The following is a 24,218-nucleotide window of genomic DNA, read 5'->3' on the forward strand; positions in this document are numbered from 1 at the left end:
AAAAATAGATGGCGTTGGATCTACTATTATTTTTATACAACACAAACTTTGTGTATTCATGTGGAAAAATTAGTTGGAAAAATTGAAAAAGAATGCAAAATATCGACATTAAAATAGTAGTTTGAAATGAAAATTGATATCATTTGTGCTCCGACTAGAATTTGAAGGTGTTTGCAAAGAAAAAGTGTTCAAACGGCTTGTGTTGAGTCAAATTGCTGAATGTTGGTCATTCGCACTGAGATAAGTGTGTCTGTACACAGGCATGAACATGTTCAGATATGCCCACGTCAAGGTATATGCAACAAATTCACCACTCGGTTGAGCGTTGAGATCAGATACCACCCATACAATAACAAAGAATCAGGTCAAAACAGAAAACGCAAGTACAAATGAACATTGCATGGACCGACGTAATCATAACGCACACACACACACGCGCGCGCACACTCAACACAGTCAAATGAATGAATAGAGATTCCCGTATTGGGAATAGAATCATCACAAATGCGTCATAAGTATTGGTGTGTGTATGGTTGTTATTTTTAACATCTTTCATTTTGTCATTTGTAATAGTAGCGAATGCGATTGGATGTGGTTGTGTGTGCGCGCGCGTTAGTCAGTGAATACGAGAGCATACAGGTCTCTCTGTGTGTGGAACGGAGCCATATATCGCCTTCATTGTTTGCAGTAATATCGTCGACTACAGCAGTAGAAGAAGAAGTAGCAGCAGCAGCAACAACAGCAATAGCAGTAGAACAGTACGAACGTGTGGCGTTGTATGGATATAAACTCTTTGTATATCTGCGTGTATGCGTTTGATTTAGTTTCTGAAGCCCAAAGAGTTATGGCAGTGGAATAGAAAATAAATACAAAATTTCTCGCAGTCGTCGTCATCATCATCGTCGTTCATCAGTTGGTTGTGTATTTGCTTGTATTCGCGGTGTGAAGTAGTAAAAAAAATATTGTTCAAATAAAAAGTGAAATAAGTTTCGAGAAAACCGAACCATAGATAAAACGTGTACGTGAACACAGAAACAAAATTTTAAGTTGAATGGAGAAAAACACAATTCGCTCGATATTCTACTTCCATCAGTGAACCATCTGATGGTCTCTTCGACTCATTTCGACGATTCTACACGTAAGAATTGAATCTTAGCGATTTGGTTTTTCATTTCTGCTTTTCGAAATTGTGAACTAAGTTGTTTTTCTCTCTCTTCTGTTGTTTCGCGTACGGCAGAAAAATGTGATTTATTTCCAAAAAAGGAATGCATCAAAGTATAGATCGAGTTTATAGAGATTGAGCGTAATAACACACATAGTGGATACATAAAATTGAAAATGCGACAAACCAAGCAGTCAGTCGTTCTGTAGTAGAGTGAATTAAAGAAAATTATATATAATGCTGGCCCTTCGACAGAAATAAATGAATGAAACGCGAGTTGACTTGAAAATTATACAGACAGAAGCGAAGGAAATTTTGTAAATTCAGTGCAGTCGAACACGCAACTTATTTTAGATTCACACGAACAATATTGGCACCAGTCTCAAAATAACAAAGCCAATGACAAGAGAGAAAAACTCAGTGCCTCCATAAGATACACAACAACTTTGCAAAGAGACGAACAAAATTATTATTTTTTTATAATTTGTAGTGTTATCTACTTTTATGACAAACCATCTGTATTTACAACTGTGTTAATCAATCCGATTCACTGTTATTTGTTTTTTTTTTCTTCGTTCAATGAATCGATTATTCCAATTTTATCATTCCAAAAGATTTGGCCTTCTATCAAAACAACTGAGTTTTTTCTCTCTTTCTCCCAATCGAATCAGTGGCCAAACATACAGACTCTATGTATTCAAATAATCGATTGAATTTCGGATTGTGCAGAGTTGCATAATATTTTTGTTTACTCACTATGTGTGTTTCAATCACTTCTAGTAGCGCGTTGGTTTATTTTTGTGGCAAATGTGTGTGATGCAAAGCACTAAAAAAAGGTTACAAACATTTTAGAATGACAAAAAAGAGGTTTTTGTGACTGAAATCATTTTATCCCTTTCACCCGTGCTCTCATTTCTCTCTGCAAATGAGATCCAGTGTATTAAAAACAAAGAGAGAGAAAGAGCGAGGAAGAGAGAGAAAAGTCGATAAAGAAACGCACGTTCAAATTCAATGCGAGTAAGAGGACACTCGTACACAAGCAATTATATTTATAAAGACTCAAGTCAGAAAAATTACACCTAAATTTATGCCAAGTATTTTCTCTCACTCTTCAATCAATTAACAACGCACAACACAGCAACAAAACATCATCGTAATCTGAACTCTCTTTTCTCTCTCTCTCTCTCGCTCTCGCCCTCTCTTTGTCTTTCGTTGCATTGAACAAACAGCAATATAGCTATTGCAAATCGTGTAGTTTGCAATTCAACACAGACAGAAAATTAAATAATAATACGCAAAGTTAAAAGATGAAAGAAAAAAAAATGCAAACGAGAAGTCTGTAATTAATGTGGCTGTGTGCTCGAATCTTGTTTGTTATGACTTTGCATTTGCTGTAAATTGGATTTCAGTCATTTTCCGTGTTTGTGTTTCTTTCGCACCGACAGCAAAAGAACTGTTTTAAATTCTGAGTGTTGATGTTTTTAATTTCTCCTTTCAATTTTTGCTCAGCTGGGCAAAGCCAAGCTCGATGATATTAATTTCAATGTCTCATCGAGGTAGGCGTTCGAACGGATCGAAAATTGTCATTAATCGAACTTTTTTTTGGAGTGCTGCGAATTCTTTATTCAAAACGGCTTAATAAGACATCTTGATGTCTGTGATAAACATTCAATTGAAAACTGTTGAACGAATGACAGCCAAATAAATGAAGATGATAACCGATTCATTCGAAAGTTTCATGAAAATATCTAAATTTAACCGAATTTTAATACAAGGCACCCATTGACTCCAATTTACTCCCGAGATCTGCCATCAGAGAGCAATTACACTTACACTCAATGCACAGTGGAACGTGTCATCAATTAAGAAACCAAAATATGAATACGAATATTATTATGACGCGACAGTACTAAATATGATTTGTATTGTTTATTAAATGTATGATTCATTCAAGCGTTCTCAATCGTCAGCTTTGCTTACCGCTTCACATTCTAAAGCGGAGAAAAGAAATTTAACTCAATTTCAATTACATGAATAATTAAATTGAACGTGCGTTTGATCGCGCTGAACGTAAAGATTCGCGCGATACGGACTTCAAAGCCGATCTTAACAATAGACATACTAAACGCAACGGCTGCGTACTTCAAATGAAAAACTAGGAAAAGCACATTCATTTCATTTCGTAGACCTCAAAATGTAATGTAATAAAACCTAACGAGTAAATATGGTTCAGCTTTTTGGATGTGTTGTTTCTAAGTGGTGTGAGAGAGTGATTGACTTGACTGGGCACAGATTGATGTCCAGAGATATGTGTATTTCTAATAACACAATTATAATACATTAACCAGAGATCCATTGAATTTATCGTGTTGCTTTCTGTTCAATGGCCATCTGAAATTACAACCCGAACGCCACTTTTCCCTCGATACGCCACTTTTAATTCGTTGGATGTGCATTCACATATGCTGCTTTTGATGATGGAAGTTTTTTTTGTAGTATTAAAATCTAAATAGCGCCTTCGTCAATGCATATTCAATGGACTTCGGCTATTGTTTGCATTGTTCCATAAATCATACCATAATTCATTCGCTCGATGTATCGCAGCATATGATGTTCGAACCGCGAACAGTCGGCCAGCTTGCCTGCTTGTTTTGTGCGTGCCAATTTTAATTCGCTTTCTCTGTTCCTCTTCGAAAATGAATAATACAAACACCAAAATGAACGATTCGACCGTGTGTATTCTTTTCACATCTTTCCGACTTTAGCAGACTGTTCATTGTACTTTTCATAGTCTTTTGCTGCTTGTCGCTGGTGAATTGAAATGTGTGTTATTTGTTTTAATTCGCCATTCGTTGTTGAGCGTCGAATCCATCATAAGCAAATAGGTACTTTTGGTACGTGAAACAACATTTTTTTCTTCTTATTTTGAGCTCGAATAAATTGCGCCATATTCACCGCAAACACACTAAACACACACACATACAGCGTTTGTGTACGATTGAATCGAAGGAAAACTGTGTTACAAAATTGTGTGAATCTTCATCATTCGCTATGCACGTTTTAATTTCACCTTATTTAAAGCGATTTTTTTTCAGTCAATCTCTCTTGACTCTACAGTTAGGTAATTTCATCTCGTGATCTCTCTCTCTCTCTCTCTCTCTCTCCCTCTCTCTCTCTTTTGATGTGAAATTGGTTACGTTTGTCTGTCTAACGAGAAAAAAAACACATCATAATTTTCGGTTTTCTATCGCTATTGCGATGTATTCATCAACAACAGAAGCGAATTAAAAAAGCACACACAGTTTACTTTGTCGACGAATTATAATTTAAAAGGTTTCATTTGTTATTGTTTCAGATCTAAGTGTGAGCACTTCGTCACGCGTCCCGAAAAGGATAGAAAATTCATCGCAAACCCAACAGTCATCAGCAAAGTTTTTTGTGTGTGTGTTTCAAAAAATACCAGTGTTATTTCACGATTGTGATCATCATCAACGACAAAATGAACAAGTTACATAATCAAATTTAAAAAGCTGAAAACATAATAAAAAAAAATACGTTGAATTCCGTTTTTGTGTATTTGGTCCATCGCTTTTTTTTCTGTGCGACTCGATCATTGTGTTATGTGAATTTATACGACCGAAAAAATAACAAAAACAACAATACGACAAACAATTTACTCAGAATCTATTGTGTTCGTTACAATTTGTGCTGCCATCAGGGAGTTGAAATTGCATTATAGTGTGAACTTGTCTGTCTCTCGTGCGTATTATTTTAAGTAAATTGCGACGACTCTAGTTTTCAAACGGGTTTTCCATGGAAACCATCCGACAAAACTGAGCAACACAGGAAATCGACAAAAGCAAAGAAAATCGAAAAAAAAAAACAATATTCCGACTAGTGAGCGTTAAAATCGATTTTATGTGCCGTGTTTTTCTAGCTGCCAAGCATTCGAATCAAAACACAACGTACAAAATTTTATTTTAGTTCTTAGTGTAGAACCCGACTTTTCCGAAGACATCACAGCCAGTACAAGATTAAGTGATGCGTGAAAAATTGACATAGCACTTATGACAAGCGGCTAGAAGAGTGCACATTTTACATTGCACTCACAAGGATATTGCACACACGTCGAATACATTTTTTTTGTTGCTGCTGTTGTTGTTGTGAGTGCATTCAACGTACGAGGGTGGTGAGTTCGAAATTCCCAGCTGCCGACAGACAAATAAACAGACAAAAAGAGCATCACGAAATTAAAGGGAAAAAGAAGACAAGCCAGAAAAATCGAAACACAAGAAATAGACACCGATAGCCGATTCATGTTTTTTCATATTTTCAATACCAAAGTAGAAAAGAAGAAGAAAAAAGGAGAAACCTCCAAAAAAAAAATTGGATACGAAACGAACATCATAAATAAGTTGCGATAGGATAACGAGCCCTTGATGGCATAAGACGAAACATAGCCGATATAATAACAAAGTCGAAGAATAATACAGATTTGAAACCAGAGAGCCTAGATACGACGCTTGAACAAAACGCATTTGGTGAATCGGAAACGAGAGAAACGCATTAGCGAAGCGCGGCTCACCAGAGGACTAAAACACAGACTAAAAAGTGACACACAAATCAGAGGAGAAAGAGAGAGAGAGACAGAGATAGAAAGAGAACAAATCGTCCGACTTCGAACGAAAACAAACATTAATACGGATATTCGTGACGTTTGTACGATACATCTTCGACCCCCAGCACCACTATACACATATTCCTGAATAGACTGCAACACATTAACAGCATTTTAAACATTTTCGGCTGTGCCGAAACCTTTCGATAAAAGATTCTTAGAATCAGACTCATAAAAAGAACAAAAAAAAGAAGAAGGCACAAGAGGAGAAACAAAACAAGCAAACACATTTTTACCATTTTCGTCTGTGCAAGTCGATTCGATTCGAGATAAATTTTCTTCTCTCGGGGTTTTCGTTTTCATTGTGATTCGATTATATTGACGACTTGTTACAAGTGCATTGGGTGAACGAAGGAGAGCGCATCAGCACACCAGCACAGACACAGACATAGAGAAAGGAAGGGAGCAGCCATAATCCGAACATCATGTCTTCAAGAAATATACCTGCTGATAAGGTAAATCCATTTATAAATGAAATGCTTTACGCAATTATCATATTTAAGTTTTCCGTCTGACGAACAGATAAACGCCCAATTAGGCCAACTCATAAAATACAATTTCCAACGGCTTTGAATGTATGTATGTATGTATGTGCGTACGTACATATGGTACGAGTTCATTCAATCCGACCGAATGAATTCATCTGTCGAAAATGAAGCGTAACATTTGTCGCCAACTCATTATCGCTCCACATTTAAAACAATGAACATTGAACATCCACGTACTGAATATTCGCGAATATTTTCACGAAAAATGAGAACGAAATTTCAACAACAATGGAATATCGAAGTACTACATGCCTTCAGTACGATTTCCTACGTAGTATACAAAGAACCGTGAAATTCGTCAAACATAAAAATAATCATTCATTTGGTCTATGCAAAGCCCGCATTTTTTGTTGTTGTTGTTCAACCACTTTAACATTGAGCAAATAAAGAAAAGAGAGAAACATTTCAATGTTGACAAAAAGAACCCTGGCGTTCGTGCTGTTGCTCTCATCTACGTTTCACTCCTCTCAACACTTATTTTTATTTATCTTCTATTCTTGATAGACGTGCTTTAAAATTATATCGTAATGATATTTACTTAAACAAACTGATTCGTTTGTTTCTTCCATTTCGTCAACATCTTATTGGTTCGAGCAATCGTGTCGTAAAATGAACGCTGATACCACATTATTTTCTTTCATTATCAATGATTCTCTCAATATAATTCGTCACTCCACTGACATTTTGTCCATTATGACTATTGTTTTGGTTAGTACCTCAAAATTGCCAAATACAATGATGATTCGTCGTATTGCGGCGGTGGCGGTGTTTTGTTATCAGCGGCGCGATTGGATGGTTGTATGATAAGTTCATAGAACTATCACCATTTCGTATCGTGTATAAAATTATGAGTTATAATTCATTGCACTTGACTCTTTTTTTTAATCGTTTAATGGTCTACAGCGGGCCAACATGAAAAGAAAAACGGTTTCGGCAGGAGATTTGGGCATTACACATCATTTTTTCATTCTGATAAACACAAATTGCTGGCTTATCGTGGAATATTTATCGTTTCCGGTTATTTGTAGAATCAATAATCGAATGCCAACCAAACAACTAAAGTACATATTTAATTGATTGTTGATTCAATATTTTTTCCTACACATGCATTGACCTTCTATCAATTAGTTTTTCATTTGTTTGTTTGTGATTGTTGATATTGATTTGAATTTTTGAAAGAGAAAAAAATATAAGCCCAATCAGAAACCAAGTCTACAATTAAAAATTAAAATTTGTTGACTGCCCTAGACTTCGTTGATTTTATCGTCAATTTCAACATGTTTTTTTTCGGTCATGTTATCTCAATTCCGGTGGTGTTATAATACAAGTGTGAACAAGTGCCATTCTTAAATGAGGAACAAGTTTCGAATTTCACAAATTGTCGACAGCGAGCGAATTCATTACATCAGATATGAGACATAAACGTTTGTTCTAATTTATACATTAAGAAGAAATGAGTTTAAAACTTTTCAAATATGTATTCTAATTTAAACTTTGAAATAAAAATCGATTAGAATCCTCAAATCAAGCGGCTGCTTTGATTTGACATAAACTCTCTATCCGATCAAAAATCCATGCGACATTTTCCAAATCGGATACATATACAAATTCTCATTTTCACATGCATACATCCATAGTACCGTTCATTACGTAGTTGCGAAATACACACATGGCTGATAAAAAAGAACATGTAGTGTAAGGCTGGCTTAGCGCGTTCTAAGAATCAAATTGACCGAGTTCTGCATTTTATCGTTCTATTTTCCGCTTCGTACGTCTTTGTGCAAATCAAAGGCACTTGAGATGGTGCAGAAAGAGGTCACAATCCAAAAGCAGACGCAAGAGAAATGGAAGTAAGATGACTTGAAAAATTATATTATATTCCCATAACAAATGCAAGCGATGGATGGCGAACTATGCCAAAAACATGGTCAACCCACAATAGCTGAATGACATATAACATGGTACAACAGCGATGATATAACAACGTGATGACGCATTTATTCTTTGGATGTTTTTTTTCTTCTTTTTCGTCTGTATGTCATTGGTAAATGTTCCAACTGGATTGAAGAGTTTCAGTGCAGTGAATGGATTAAAGTCAATAAATTATAGGCGGGTCGGTCCAACATATATAATAACACACTCTCATGTGTATCAAATATTATTATGAATCATTCCCATTTGGCAAACACAGAACATATAAAGTAAAATCGATCACATAAAATGTGGACGAAGTGTCAAATATTTGATGATGATGATTAGCAAAATGAGCCAAGGGTTTGAGAGGCATGGCAGCCGAAACAAATGGCCTGGATTGATATATAAAAATTAATAATCATCGAAGCAATCATGCAATACTTGAGCAAATACTCATACATGCACGCACACACCAGCCAGTGAAGAGAGTGACTCCCACAAAGTGAACTTTGCATTTTAATGTCACTGACCACGAAAACAGCAAAATTGTGGGTATTCGAGCAAACGAGCGGACGGGCAAGCGTCTGTCGGCGATTTTGTCGATTCACGTTCGTTCATGTCCTGTGCAACCACGTACAGAATGCACTAGAGAACACCGAACACACACACACACATACGCCAGTTAGGTTCGTTCGTTCATGTGTGCATTGCATGGAATTACATGCAATATGCATTCTATCATTATTTGCAGTATCGTGTCGGCAAATGCTGTTCGCATTGTTAAGTGATAAGAGGACTTACCGAAACTATGGAAAAAATATGAATAACTGACTGAACATAACAAAACGTTTAAATATGTGATGATGCACATTTATTACGCTCCGACAAAAGTACAAGTTATGTGTGCCGTCGTTCAAGCGCAAGTTGGCTTCCGGTGGGATTTTAATGAAATGATTTATTTATTGCATACCGCACACGGTTACCGCACATTTGACTCCATGACGACTTGCCTTCCTTTGGTTCACTTCCAGTCGATTTTTGCGTGCTGTTCATTCGATTCGATTCGATTTGATCGTTCATTTCGGGCAGCAAAAGAATGAACTCGAACCACAAACAGTATCCCGACGTCACATTTCCACCGTGCCATTCAACTTAATTCTATCTCACTCGTATGCATTTCACTTTGTATTGGATGTGGCTTATTTTATCGTATCGCTGCTTCTGCTGCTGAAAAGCGAAACACCAACTTTAAATTGGAATTATTATTACTTGGGAGAACAATACGGCATACGAAGTTTTCTGTGCTAAATGAAAACCGACGAGGAAAATCGAAAATCGAGTGAAATCACGCAAAAATAGAAAATTATGAGGAAAGTTGTGGAATGATTTGAATTGCTTTCCAAAACTTAAATGCACGCGCTTGCAATGGCGTAATGCTTTTTTTCCTTTGCTCTTTCACTTTTGAGCGGAAACGTCCAACAAATCAGTGAATTTATTGATAAGCACCGCGTGATTATTTGTTATTTTCACATAATCGATGGAAAGTTGGCCAAAAATGAACACATTCTCTCGCTTTCGATTGGATCGTCGGTGGTTTACTGACTCCATCAAATAGCAAAAATAAACGAGAGCCACATTCCGATCGCATCAAACCACAATCAATATTTTACGTTTGAAGTAGAAAAGAATCCGACTTTTAATTACAATATTCAATAAATTTACCAGGTTTTTCTCATTTAGTTTGTACGTGGAACTTTTAAATGTTTCAAGTCTTTTTCTCCTTCTTCTTCAAATTAATTTTATAGAAATGTTCTTCGATTCACATTCGTGCGCCTGTGTTCCGTTTATTCAGCCGTGATTAATTTGTTGTGTGTCTGTTTTTTTTCTCTTCTTTTCCAGATAAACTTGCGTTTAATTCTCGTGAGTGGAAAAACAAAGGAATTTCTGTTCAGCCCTTCTGATTCAGCTGGCGATATTGCACAAACAGTATTCGATAATTGGCCCGAAGGTAAATTTCATTTTAGAGCAAACAATCAATTGCATTTCACCATTGACAACCAATTTTCCACTATCGACGATGAGTTCGATTATTCCAATTTCCGAATCCAAATGTTTGCACTTATCTCCAATTTGGTTTTGCTTCATTTCTCTTTCTACCCCTCTCTCTCTCTCTCTCTCTCTGTCTCTCTTCAATAGATTGGGCAGCTGAAGCCGTACCAAAAGCCGAAGTACTACGATTAATTTATCAAGGTAGATTTTTACACTGTAATGTGACGTTAGGAGCGCTAGTTCTACCATTGGGAAAGACAACAGTTATGCATCTAGTGCCGCGTGATAACCTTCCTGAGCCCAACTCTCAAGGTAATTGATTTGAACATGTGCTGCTGTGCAACGCATATCTTCCAATTGAACGAACCACACGCCAAAACATGTGCAAATAGAAAAGAAACGAATTTTTTCACGAACCACTGATTGAAAAACACGAGCGTTTGCACACAAAAATAAAAAAATTCCGTTTCGTTTTCATGATGTGGGCAAAAACAATTCGCACACATTGATTTCGATGAACAAAACATGCTACTTTCAAGCGTTTAGTTATTTAATCGGAAAATGCATTTCAAAAAGTAAAAACGTAAATCAAACAAATGAATATTGGATTTTGACAAGCAATTTGTTTCTGTTTTTTCCCCATGTTTTCATTCCAGACCAACGGCAAAAAAGTAAGAGCGGTTCTAGGCGATGTTGTGCGGCGACCTGCTGCATCTTGTAACACCCTTTCGTAATATATCTCTATTAATAAGCAACAAACAGAAAGATCACTACTTAATGTTATACATAGATTCTTCTTAATCTTAATACTTTGAATTCGAATTAATTAAAGAGAAAAAAAAAACAAACAAACTTCTAGCTACTGATGGAATAGAGTTATGCATTAAACACTATCAACATTTTGATTTTACTAAACAGACACAAGCGCAAACTGACAAAGTAAACAAAAACCATACACACAAACCAACAAACCAACAAAAAAGTGAAATAAAGCGTAGCGACTAGATGATAACATGTATAATGTGTAAAGAAAAACAAAACAAAAATAATAATATTTAATAGCTGAATCGATAATTGTTGAATTCTTGTGTCTAAAATGCAGTTTCCAAATTATTGCGCAATATTCTCATCTCACTTATCGCCGATAAATTCCCATAACTCTTCAAGTCCTAGTTGTTCGATGTCAAATACTAACTGGAGAAAGAAAATAAACAGAAAAACTATTTACACAGCAATAATGAAAAACTGAGGCCCAACAAACACACTGATCGAATACCTATAACAACGTTTGAGAACGATAGAATTTACAGTGCATCGAATGAAAATGGTTTAGAAAGAATGAAAATACACCGATTTGTGAAGTCGCAAATGAAAGCCACATCTTTCAATAATTCTTTTTTGTTTGTTTTTGCTGTAGAAGCGCAGTGCTACCATATATAAATTCGATATTTTTTATTCACAAACCAAAAGACGGGCTTTTATTTTCGGCTCTGCATTCACGCTTCACTTATGTAGAATAGCTGAAAAGAAGAACAATGTATTTTGTACATATAGAAAAAAAACAACAAACAAACATAATAATTTTAATGTTCTTTTTAGAATAATTACACTTAAAGTTAATAAATGGGCAAACAGTTTCATATTTATGTGACTTATCTGAGGAAGACGAAAAGATACCTATTAAAATGCAAACGAATCCGTGCAAAAACCACTTTTTGTTTTATATTTTTTTTTACTTTTATTTTATTCACTGGAACAGTACATTTACATTTTTGCTCGTGCAAAAAATATAATTTTTCTTCGTGATTTCCAGAACATCAAATTGATTTAATGCTTCTTTTAAGTTCAACGCGAACGTGGTTCATATCATATGCATATGCATTTGTGCATGGAGTTGTCTGTAGCGCGCAAATGTGTATGGGCCCATTACGTTTCTTCCATCTTGTTTTCGGTCAGGGTAAGGCAAATGACGATAGAATGAATGCATGTATGAAAAAAAGCGCATATATAGAGCAACAAGGAAAAAGTCAGTGTGTCCTTGTCATACGAAATCCAACTGCTGTTGTTGATTTTATGCAACAAAAAGCGTCAATCGATTCGATGGAGGGCCCATCCACAGAGAACAAAACCAGGATAATATCCACCACCCAGTATGATTAATTAACGCCACCGACAAAAAAATAACACTGATACGTAACACAAACGGCACAATACACAGAACATGGTGAAAAAACACTCTGAACGAAAAACATTCGTTATGTTGTGGAGTTTGGGCGCAGAGAATGAGAAAAAGAGGCCACAAATTGGGGCACATACATAATAAATAATTAGCAGGGTAACCTTTCCATAGAGAATACTGTTGACCTTGACACACATTCAAATACCCGTGCATAGAATACTGTTGAATCGACGTCATTCGGTCGAAGCATACACACACGTTGCAAAAAAGACAATTTTCACATCTTGCTCCGTTATTGCATTCGATTCTGCGATGAATGTTCAAAATGGCCAAAATTCGCTTGGCTCACGGATGATTACGTCAAAGGATTACGATTTGTTGTACATTTGAAGCAATGTAACGCAATCTATCGCCCAAAATTTTGTGCGAGAAAAAAAGTTAATTGAATCATGCTCCATTTGAAATGACGTTGCAAATTCTCAACAAACACGATCGATATGACAATAATTAACTTATGCGGAGCCCCAGCAAAGCAACAACAACAGAAAAAATAGCCGAGTTTACGTAATTCATGTTGCCGCTATATTCTTGCAAATGAGAGAGACTTATATGTATGGCAACCAGTATTTAATTCGCCTGTACGAGACAATGCCAAGGACCGCAACGCATGTAGAAATTGTTTGTAATGGCCTTATTCAATGCTTTCGGTTACACACGGTGTGTGCGCTTACGTAATGCATAATCGAACTGATTTCCATTATGTTCAGTTTTTGGTGTGATTCTATATGGTTGGCCGATCGATATGATTCAAACATTTATTGAACTCTATTTTATATTTGCGTTCAAATTAAGTTTTTTTTCGCAACATTCTGATGGCAACAATGCCACTTCTGGAGAAATAGACAGTTGCAGAATTTAAAAAGATTCAATTAACAGTATCAATGACGAAACAAAGGTTATGTGGTGGGTTCGAATTGTATAGGTTTGCGGACAAAACGTTTTATACGTATTTTCCAAAAAGTCCACTTCCGATTGATTCGATTCGCATCAAATGAATTGTATTCATGCACGGTATAATAGCGAAGATTTTTGTTTCTTTCTACCATCAATGTAATTGAAATGCAAGCAACGATCAATCAACGGTTAGATTTCTACGAAAATTTCCACTCGACTGAGTTCGACAGCTCTTTTGGCCATCTATCAAAATGCTGTCGACCCGGTTGGATGCCAACTTTTCGTTTCGCACTCATTTCGATGCGGCATGCGAGCTCTGATTTAAATGTTTGGATTCAATCGAATTTAGAAAGTTTGATCTCTGAAAGTTACTTTTTCCGTTGCTAATTTCGTATACTTTTAATTTTTTACGGTAGCATTTTTGTCTATTTCTCTCTATCGCTATATTGCTTTGCGTTTTTTGATTTTTTGCTTTTGAAAAGAGTATTTGTTCCACGTCAAATACTTTGATTGTGTGAGTTTTGATTTTTCAATTTGTTGTTTCGTGTTGCGATTTAGTTCCGATTTTAAGAAAAAAACGGTGTTTAAATTGCAACACCACGAATCTGAAAATAGTTGGCGTCTAAATATGAACAACAATACTTTCTGACTAAACTATAACAAGTCAATAGGTTACTGAAATTGTTAATGATGATCGTGACACTCACCTCTCATATAATATTATCGAGATTGTAAATACGGTAATGAAAATATCTTTAATAATGCAAGACATTTTCATTTCGATGTACTATGAACGTTTACCGGTTATGTAATGTGGTAATTAGCAATGGGAATCGTGGTAAATAAATTAGAATTTAGACAATGTGAAATTTGTACCCTAATGTTTGCTATTGGCCATACATAAGAAACAAAAACATGGTGCAGACATTTTTTTTTTGACACAGATTCAGTATAATGATAATGGACCAGTTTTGCGAAGGTTTGAACATTTTTTAAAGATAGATATAAAGAAAAAATATATATATATTTCGTGTTATTTTTTGGACTAATCTTAGAAATTCATTCGATTGAAATGTAATATTTTGGTTCTATGCGGTTCTATGTTGATTTTCATTGGATTATGGTCGTTCAAAAAGCGTGCCATTAAGTTTGACATAGGTTTCGTATGGAAGCATTTCCAACACCCATCAGATGATACAAAGCAAAAATAAGAAATAAAATCATACTCAGTCAGAAAGAAAACTAAAACTGTAATTGATGCAACGAATTTGAATAACATTGTACCACAAAGTAAATAAGCACACATTCACACATAGTATGTGAGAGAGCCGGTAGTAGGGAAAGAGCGAAACAGCATCGGTGAAGTGCATTTAAAAAAAAACGTATTCAATAATATCGAATTAACAAGTCATGGTTTTCGATTTGGATGCATTAGCACTGAAATTGCCAAGAGAATCGATGATCAAACACACAATAACATCGCTCTACTGCACCAAATTACAATGGGCTGGTTTTCCTCTTGCTCGGAACACATACATACATTACCATACTACTAAACTCATTTTGAAGAACGAAACATGCAAACGGCATTTCAAATACAAGTATTATACATATTTAAACAGTATCTCAAGCACTTATACGACAGCAATAATGTTCTCACTTCAGTCAAAAACTTATGCAAAGACCAGAAATAAACATGCAGCATATGTACGTCAAAACCATTTCCATGTGTTTATTGAAATGAGCGAAAAAAATGAACGGTATAGAACTACTACGGTCACTACTGTGAACATGTGAACAGACACAGAACGTGTACGAGTGAAGTGAAATACGTTAGCCAATTTGCATTTTGTGAAAAAAAGAGGTATAATCAGAAATGCATTCGACTAATTACTCGACTAACCGCCATCAGAATGATAATAAATGTCCTCTCATTCAGAAATGAATTGTAATTGAAGTGTTCAAGACAATCGTTCAAATGTTGTTGGAATAAAAATCGGGAACCTTCACATTCTGCTCCCCTCTTTGATTGTGTGCGGCATGAATGCAAAAAGACAGAACACAGCTACTTTCTTCGATGTTATCTCCGATGCGATCGCAGAATGTTTCCCCACACAAATTGAATATTTAAAGCTTATCACTTGCAGAATCGTACAATAGTGCCCTATGTTTTCCGCTTCTCTGAGTAGAGGTCTGTGGATTGAACCAGATATTTTCGGGTTACTCAAAGACAATTTGCATACGTACACCTGTTACATAATGAATGTGTGCAAACGAATGAGCCAACGGTTCGGAAAATAAAACATTCCAACGGGTTGATTTACATAATAAAATTGAAGCCATAGAAATGGTCGGATTGCTACAGACTTCACTCATCATTTGAAAATCATCGGTTGTCGGTGCTTGATTACTGCTTTGTCCACAGGAAAACGGTTGGATTTTTTTCTGCATTTGCTTACATTTTTCGACGTTCATCTTAATACACTGCGAAAAAGCATGGCAGCAAATTAGTCAACAAAAAAAAAGTCGCTTGAATTGAAACCTTTCGTTTCCCCTCAAACTAAAACTTATTAATGCAAAAAAAAGAATCAATCAATCAAAGTTTTCACATAGAATCTTGTTATGTAACGATCTTAATTGTTTGTGTTGAAATTTTAGAGAGAAAAAATTATCAATTCGAATTATTATTAGTAATAAGTGAAGGAAGAGAGAGCAAAACGATTCACATTAAAATTCGTTTTAGTCATGAAACAGAATGAATCAAAAAAAAAACAAACTGACAACAAAACTGCAACAAAACATTTAATAAGAATCACGATAGATACTGACAGGAAAAAAAAATTCTACTGTAAATATGAATGTCTAAAAATATAATGAATAAAAAGACGGCAAATCACGTAAATGCGAGCGTTTGCTTTGTTACTTTCTCTTTGTTGGCAAAAAATGGAGTTTGGCCGGGAATCGTCGTCGTCGTCGTCGTCATCGTCGTCATCGTCATATGTGGATATTTGTTGCAAAAAACGTGAATAAATGCAGCTAATTGAAACGGATGAATCACGAATCGAAGCGCATTGTAATAGGTAGGTATTTGCGTTGAAAATGTCATGAGGTAAGTTCAAAAACCAGAAAATTAATATAGAAACGAGTTAAGAAAGCAAACAAGCAATGAAATTTGCGCATCGAAACAGAATTCATCGTAGAATAATTTGTGCACATACTTAGACATTTCCATGGTAGGTACATCACGTATCGTGGTTTCGACCGCACTTATTCACTTGTGTCGTATATGTGTGTGTGAGTGTATTTGTTTTGATTCCATTTACGTTTACCTGCTTAGTGTTCAAGTTGAGTTATTTAGTCGCTGGTCATTTCGTGTGTGCTAGAATATCCGCTTGAAATTCACTCATGCATAAGCCCTTCTGTCTTAACCATTTGCTAGCTGTTGCCACACATCGACCGTCCGACCGAACGAACCAGAGAACAAACCATTGTCAATTTCAAGTAGCGCACCGGAGAACAAAGCGATTCGCATATTTCATACGTGTAATATTCTGACGAAATACGGCTTTCATCGCATCGCTACTCTGAATATTTTAATTGCCAGCCCGGCAACAACAAATTATTATGCAATATCATTTGCAGATCATAAAATGAAGCACTTTTTTTGTTCAAATGTTTTTTTTTTGTGTTTAAATTGTATTTTGTAAATATCATAAAAAATAATATGAATTGCGCTTAGCTAACTAGCATTTAATAAACAAATATTGTTATTCGCACCATAGAAAAGAGAAAAAAAGCCGCTCACTAGCAACAGAAGCATCAAGCCATTCATCAAGCCAAGGACATTGCAAATTAATATCGATTCCTTATTCAATCATTAATACCAAGAATATACAATAAAATAGGCGAAGAGGAGCGCAGAATGTAGGTCTTCGAGACAGTTGAATTGAATGAAAATATAGTATTTGTCATAAAAAATGAATTGTTCATTTATTCATATAATTTTTTTTTTTTTTGCATTTCAGTTATAATTATTATAGTCAATTCTAATTAAATAAATATATATATTTTTGCACCAGCCATCGGAATCGCGTTCGTTCCGTTCGATTTGCGTTCTGCTCTCTATGCGGTTTTTTGTCTGTTATTTATATTTTTCTGCATTTAAACAAATCCTTTTTATAAAATGAATCGTATTTCATTCCAAATAATTCTACAGCACTGGCATTTATAGCTTCAATTTGCAATTACATGTTGATAATTTTGTTTTTCATTGCGGCTTATTCAGCTCTTAATAAGAAGTGTTTTTTTACGTTAGCGTTAATAGTTTGTGTTCTTTGCTTGTGTGCTTTTTGTTGTGTTAAAATGTGTTTTACTCTCTATGGTGCGTTTGAGTTACTGTCGGACCAATTTTAGGCTCTTCGTATGATATATTGCATGTAAATGGGGACCTATTTGAATTGGCTTCCATAAACTCAGACATATCATAGTTTGTAAAAGTTTGTTTTAGGTGTTTTACTTTAATATCGTCGATTTACTAGACTCTCAGCACAATATTTCACCTCATCATAATCATCATCATCTTGACCTACGTTAAATTAAAAATAAGTTTTAGTGGTTTTTGCAAGTGATTTTGTGAAGTAGATAGATAGAATATGAAACAGCTCTGTCCATATGTTCAAGGCATTAAGTGTTTTTCGTAATGAGCCAAAATGAGAAAGAAAATTCCAACGAAAAAATAATTTACAATATATAACGAGGAATTTTGCGTCATTTTATTGCAAAGAAAGGAACAAAATTCAGTTGAAATAAAATAAAAAAAAATACAAGTGACAATGATTAGATTGCTACCTGAATAGAGATTTAAAAGCTTTTTTCTTTTTAAGAAAGAACTAAACTGGTCGAAGGCGAGAACTAATGTTAATCATTGTGAGTGAGGTTGAGTATGTATGAGTGTATGTGTGTGTTTTCTTTCTGCTGACATATTCAAACAAGCATGACATTATAACAATTTTTTTTCATCTAGATTTTTTTTTCTGTTTTTCTTTTATACGATTATAGTAATAAATTTGCAATTATAATTGAAGCACAGGCAAGTTTGCTTACAAAAACAAGATCGATACATGATCCATTCGACACAATGGATTCGATCGATATCAGCGAGAGAGAGAGAGAAAAAATTATTTTTCGCTATAAGAAGATTTTCTGGTAAATTGCAATTTCATATTCACATCTTCTTTCTGCTCAAAAGTGTTTTAGTGTCGCGTTCACTTATACAACTAGCCACTAAGTAATTTAAATCGCAATTCGATCGGTAAAACATACAAACGTTCACTGGTTGGTTTTTAATTTTGTGAGAAGGTTTTTGGTAAGACTGGTTTCACGACCGGATTCGCCTGACCACCTCGAATGCCGCTCTGAACGTGTCCCTGTCCAGCTCGAATCGGTTTAGCTACAAAATGAAGAGAAAATGAAAACCATTAGACCGATTTGGTGAATTGAATGCGAGTATTGTTGAATTTGGAAGGGTGCATCATACCGATTTGTGGCTGAGGTCCACGCCGTGCCAAGTTCTTTTGGCGGACAGCTTCTTTGATGCGGTCTACTTCGTATTGGTATCGTTTTCGGTCACGCATTGCACCTTCCTTAGCCTCTTTCAGAGCCGTTTCTAGGGCCTTTACACGGTCCATTGTGGTACGTAAACGCTTCTCCAACTTTGGCAATTCGCAACGCAAGTCGGCATTATCTCGGACCAATTGTTTATGCACTTTCGTTAATTGCTCTAGGTTATTCTCCAAGAATGAAATCTTCTGCTTCTGTGCCAACGAACCGCCATCGTCCTCATTCTCTTCGGCTGCGGCTGACTTCTTAATTCGAGCCTGAAAATTGGAAGTTTTTCATTAGATTAGAGCAAAGTTCGAAAATTTCAGTTATTCATGAATTGCTTTAGCAGTTGAATCGAAATCTAACCTGCAAATCTTGCACGAATAATTTGCGCAAATTGTGTAGTGTTTGTAGTTCCTTTGCAACTGTGTCTTCCAAACCCTTCAAGTCCTTCCGAGCTTGTTCACGACGTTCGTTCGTTAGGCTAAAATAAATGATATTGTCAATGAAGTTTGCTTCGAATTGAGATATTCTAAAACCGTTTGAATTGTTACATACATGAGATCTTGTAGTTTGGTTGATTTCTCGGCTTCCTCTTGCTTCAATTTCTCATAATCGCTGCTGAGTTGTTGGTGAGCGAGTGTCATTTTCTGGTTGAAACTGAAAATGGAATTATTGACATTTGCTTAGTGCCTTCTACTCGTAGACGCTGATGATTGATAGCTCTATGAATAATACATACTCTTTAAGTTCATTAATAACTTCTTGTTTTTCGGAAATTTCATCTCTCAGTTCAGCTACTTGTTTTGTGTGGGCGTCACGCAATTCATCCATTTGATTGTCAAACATAGAACGCAATTCTTCGGCTTTTTGTTTTTCTTCGGCATTGACGGCTGACACGTGTTCGGCAGCCTTCAATTTTGCACACTCTTCACGCAGTGCATCGATATTCTCTTCAAGGCTGCGTTTCTTATTTTCCGCTTCACGCATCGATTCCTGTAAGGATTTCATACGGGCCTCGTGCTGCGAAATAAGTAATCGGCATTCGCTTAGCTCACGTTCATATTCCGAAACTTTCTTGTTCGAATCAGTTTGATTGGATTCCAAGTTTTGACAGCGTTGTGCCAAGTTCTTGGCTTCTGATTTCATTTTGCTGATGTAAAGTCGAGCAACGGTGAATTCCTCCTCCATTTTACCGGTTCCAACGGTTTCCGGGTTGATTTTCATGTCAACGGTATTTTCGGTGTTTCCAACGATCAACGATTGACCCACTTCGCTGAGATCGCGCAGCAAATTGGTGAGCATTTCGTTGATTCGTTTCTTCTGATGCGTCGACATATCCTTGAGTTGTTGGAATTCTGTGGTGGTGGTGTTCAATAAAGCCTGTTTCTGTTGCAATTCTTCACTGATGGTCTCAATATCCTTGTTCTTGGTCTCAATCTCATGGCTCTTTTGATCTATAAATATTTGAAAACAATTTTAAAATATGACCTCAGAACAAACAACCGAAATAAATATTGGGAAATAAAAACGCAACCAACCGTAGTTAACAGCCAATTCCTCGAGCGCTTGAAGAACTTCTTTTACCTCTTCCTTGGCGCTCTCATTCTCTTGTTGAATTCGAGCCATTTCGCTCTGCAAATTTTCATAGTCGCGACGAGCATTCGCAATAAGTTCCTCTTGGTCCATGATTTGCTCTTTGAGTTTTTCCACATATTGCGATTGCTGGTTGATTTCTTCATCTTTATCATCCAATTGTTGGTACAAGCGTTCGCGTTCGGCCTCCAAGCGAGCGCGTTCTTCATTCGAAATCGAGCCCTCCATGATGGTCGTGGCTGGTTTGGGTAAACTGGCTCGGGTAGTAGTGTCGGCTTCGACAGTCTCCAGATTCGATGTACTTGCTTCCATGATGTCTTGGATGTTTACTTGTTCGTCCGTCGACACCTTTTCTCCAGCACGCCATCTGGCCAATTCTTGTTCCAGCTTCTCCAACTTCCCCTTGAGTCGACCGCTCTTCTCCTTTTCACGCTCATAGCGACGCTTCCATTCTTCGGCCGTCAACTCTTCGTTCACGCACACCACGTTCTTAACGGTCTTGGCTCGTTTACCAAACTCCAGTGTGGATTTGGTTTCGGATTCATTGAAACTGGCCGGCGAACAGCAGATCACAATTGTTGTACGCGCATTACCACCGAGAGATTCTTGCAAGATTCTTTGAAAAAACAATGATAGAGGACAATTAGTATTTATTTTCATTTGAAGATTAAAAGAGTTCATGTCCGAATAGGAGATTTATTGTGTACCTCGTCAATTTTGAATCACGATAGGGAATGTGTGATTTATTGCCATCGGCTAATGCACTAATTACGTTGCCCAGCGCTGAGAGTGATTTGTTGATGTTCTTCGCTTCATCCAGTACAGCACCTTCGGCTCCCGTTTTTGATACCTTCTCCGAACCAGCCAAATCGACCAGGTACAATTTACCCGACAATTTTTTCTGATTCTCTAAATTCTCTTGCTTCACATTGATCAAAAACACTGAATGCGAACGTGATGAGTGTTCATTCATGTTTGTAACGGCCACGTGACGATTCGATTTCCCATCTTCGATTACTTCAAATACTTCTTCGGGACTGGACACGAATCGCTCGGTGGCGCCTTTTACGTAAGGCACACGATTTTTATCCTCATGCACACTCAAATTTACTTTCGACACATCAAGCAGATCTCGGATTTTGTCCAAATAAATTTCATAATAGGAGACTTTGATGTGGAACTCAAGATTCACTTCCATACTGTAAATATGGTTAAAGATGTCGTTCACAATCCGGGGAATTATACCTTGTTTCGTTGGGTCACCTGCGAACAAAAAATAAACGAGAAATACCATGTGATTAAATGGGAATGCGATTGGATATTTCAAATTGAAAAACCTACCGATAACACCCTCCATCGTGTGCGTTTTACCGGAAGAGGTCTGACCGTAGGCGAAGATCGTTCCATTGTAACCAGCAAGTACATCGCTAACAATGGACTTCGCTGCTTCGTTGTAGACTTTTTCTTGGTTGGCATTTGGTTTAAATACTTTATCGAATAAATAAACTTTCCCCTGTGGAACAAAACAGAAACGAATGTTTAGTTTTGAATGAAGAATTTAATTAAAATGAAATGGGCCCGATCAAAATAGCACTTTTGCACACGTGGAATTTGCGCAAAGCTGGTACAAAGTATTTTTCTTTACATTTTTGCTGAAACATATATTTTTCCAATTCCTTAAATTCCAATCACTGTTAAAATCGAGCATCAAACCGTGTTTTATGTAGCTATTTCCAATATTTCAATCCTTTGAGTATTTGCAACCCAATTCATTTGAATTTGAATGTCAAATTCTTTTTGTGAGAGGAGAAAAAAGAACTAGTTTTTGTCTTAATATCATTTTTCGTTGATTGATAGAGAACACGATGTTTACGTAGCTAGAAAATCGACGGCTATTTCAAATACAGGTTACAATAGAGAAGAAGTGGTACGCGATAAATCGATTTTGTACACAGCTCATAGATGATTTTCCTGTGTATATGCATCACCACATCAGAATGTGTATGCAATGCAATGCAATGCAATGTGTACGATATGCATGCAGCTCAAGAAAATCATTGACCTTAATAGATCGTCGGTTGGAAAAAGCTTTCGCTGCTTCGTCGGTACGGAAAATAGCCGAGCATATGATTTGACAACAACAAAAAAAACAACATCACACACACATAAATTGTAATTACGGCTAAGATGTTTTCATGGAAGGCAGTGAATTTTACATGGAAGGCAGTGAATAAAAAAACAGTACGCTCGCGCTGGAGAACAGAAGAGCAAAAGCAACACGAAAAAGCTTACGTATACAGCGAACTATTCAGTGTACCGAATACAGTACGCATTCGGTGCTGCTATAGTTATGATTCATTCGGGCATGTTTTTTCACACTAAATTTAATCTTCCTCACCGTCACCATTACCCTTGCTTCCATTTGTCAAAGAGAGTGAGCGTCATTATTCATCATCACGCAGATGAAGTGATGAGCGAACGAGACAAAATGAAATAGAATGAACACGAATCAACCTTTTGTAATAAAAAAAAAGGTTGATGATAATTTTTTTCTTGAGTTTTAATTCTCAAGCGCTGCACAACTGGTAGAAACGACTTCTGACATTGTTGCGTTTGTGTGTTCCATTAATAGTTATTACAACATTCACTAGAACCGAACCGCATACTTGAACGAAGGTATTAACGAGTGTTGATTGGTTTCTTCTGTACATTGGTGTTTTGGAGTTAGGTAAGACATATGAATTGAAGCGCAAATATTCACAAAATATCCATGTTGAAATTGTAAATTACAGCGTCAAATGAATAAATACATTTAAATAGTACTAAAACGAAACAAATAACAATCACTGAAACGTTGCCATAAATATTGAGTGCAAACATCGAAGAGGCCATTGGATGGCACGATTGGTACCATTGCGTTGTCACACGAAACCATTTGCGAAAAGCAAAATAGCATAATAAAATATACTCACCCCGATCGTTAAACAATTTTCTTCCTGCGTATTTGGAAATTTGACAATAACTTTGGATCCAGCTTTTTCTTCGCTATCGTTTAGCGGCCGAAAACGACACACCACTCTAATGCTATCCTCAGCTGCAATTTCACGTTCAGCCGACATTTTTAATTATCACACACTAGTACTTCGTCTAAATTTGATGTTCTCGTTTTTCCCTTCCTGATTCTCTGCCACACACACACTCTCTCTCTCTCTCTCTTTTTAGACCGTGTTGACAAATTCAATCGCGTTGTTATCGACTGCCTTGTCTCCACCAATTTATTGGAAAATGGAAAATGGGCACCACAATTCTTATTTTTTTTGCCTCTCTACACAATCCAAACAGAATTTCACTTCCAAAATCGACACAGAGAGAGAATCGTTACGAACTGTATGCGAACAAATGCCTATTAAACTGAGACTGAATTTCTTTCTTTTAATGTTCAATACACACTTATGGATTCTATTATACTATTCGCGGAGCTAGGTTTGTGTGCGGTTTTCCTTTCTATGTTTCGTTAGTACACCGCAGTTTCAACTA

The 24,218-nt window shown here is 36.3% G+C and overlaps 2 protein-coding genes across 3 annotated transcripts; one reads left to right on the forward strand and one right to left on the reverse strand.

Moving 5' to 3' along the window:
- The first annotated feature begins 619 nt into the window (after positions 1-619).
- Positions 620-12,059, forward strand: LOC129569976 (ubiquitin-like protein 3). Its single transcript, XM_055449281.1, has 5 exons — positions 620-1,138; positions 4,518-6,295; positions 10,202-10,310; positions 10,499-10,663; positions 11,008-12,059. Exons 2-5 carry the CDS (start codon positions 6,266-6,268, stop codon positions 11,070-11,072), a joined length of 369 nt encoding a protein of 122 aa, XP_055305256.1. The 5' UTR covers positions 620-1,138; positions 4,518-6,265; the 3' UTR covers positions 11,073-12,059.
- A 5,389-nt stretch (positions 12,060-17,448) lies between these two features.
- LOC129569977 (kinesin heavy chain) lies at positions 17,449-24,218 on the reverse strand. Of its 2 annotated transcripts, XM_055449283.1 has the most exons (10): positions 23,654-24,218; positions 22,023-22,194; positions 21,389-21,944; positions 20,627-21,297; positions 19,828-20,542; positions 19,644-19,745; positions 19,452-19,569; positions 19,021-19,360; positions 18,807-18,933; positions 17,449-18,069 (listed from the first exon to the last, which is right to left on the reverse strand). In XM_055449283.1, the coding sequence occupies exons 1-9, from the start codon at positions 23,798-23,800 to the stop codon at positions 18,827-18,829; spliced, it is 2,928 nt and encodes a 975-aa protein (XP_055305258.1). In that variant the 5' UTR covers positions 23,801-24,218; the 3' UTR covers positions 17,449-18,069; positions 18,807-18,826. The 2 variants fall into 2 exon arrangements, with proteins under 2 accessions (XP_055305258.1, XP_055305257.1); XM_055449282.1 differs by lacking the exon at positions 17,449-18,069 and having other exon boundaries at positions 18,223-18,933.

Source organism: Sitodiplosis mosellana, unplaced genomic scaffold (genome assembly GCF_009176505.1).
Source record: "Sitodiplosis mosellana isolate CC-2019 unplaced genomic scaffold, AAFC_SMos_1.0 Smas_scaffold_47, whole genome shotgun sequence".
NCBI lineage: Eukaryota > Metazoa > Arthropoda > Insecta > Diptera > Cecidomyiidae > Sitodiplosis > Sitodiplosis mosellana.

Bases quoted from the DNA above. Each gene is read 5' to 3' on its own strand.
- LOC129569976 (XM_055449281.1), top strand. From the start codon at position 6,266: ATGTCTTCAAGAAATATACCTGCTGATAAG. The intron at 6,296-10,201 runs GTAAATCCATTT...CTTCTTTTCCAG, and splicing joins GAAATATACCTGCTGATAAG to ATAAACTTGCGTTTAATTCT. The intron at 10,311-10,498 runs GTAAATTTCATT...TCTCTTCAATAG, and splicing joins ATTCGATAATTGGCCCGAAG to ATTGGGCAGCTGAAGCCGTA.
- LOC129569977 (XM_055449283.1), bottom strand. From the start codon at position 23,800: ATGTCGGCTGAACGTGAAATTGCAGCTGAGGATAGCATTAGAGTGGTG. The intron at 20,543-20,626 runs GTTGGTTGCGTT...AAATATTTATAG, and splicing joins GGAATTGGCTGTTAACTACG to ATCAAAAGAGCCATGAGATT. The intron at 19,570-19,643 runs GTATGTAACAAT...CATTTATTTTAG, and splicing joins ACCAAACTACAAGATCTCAT to CCTAACGAACGAACGTCGTG.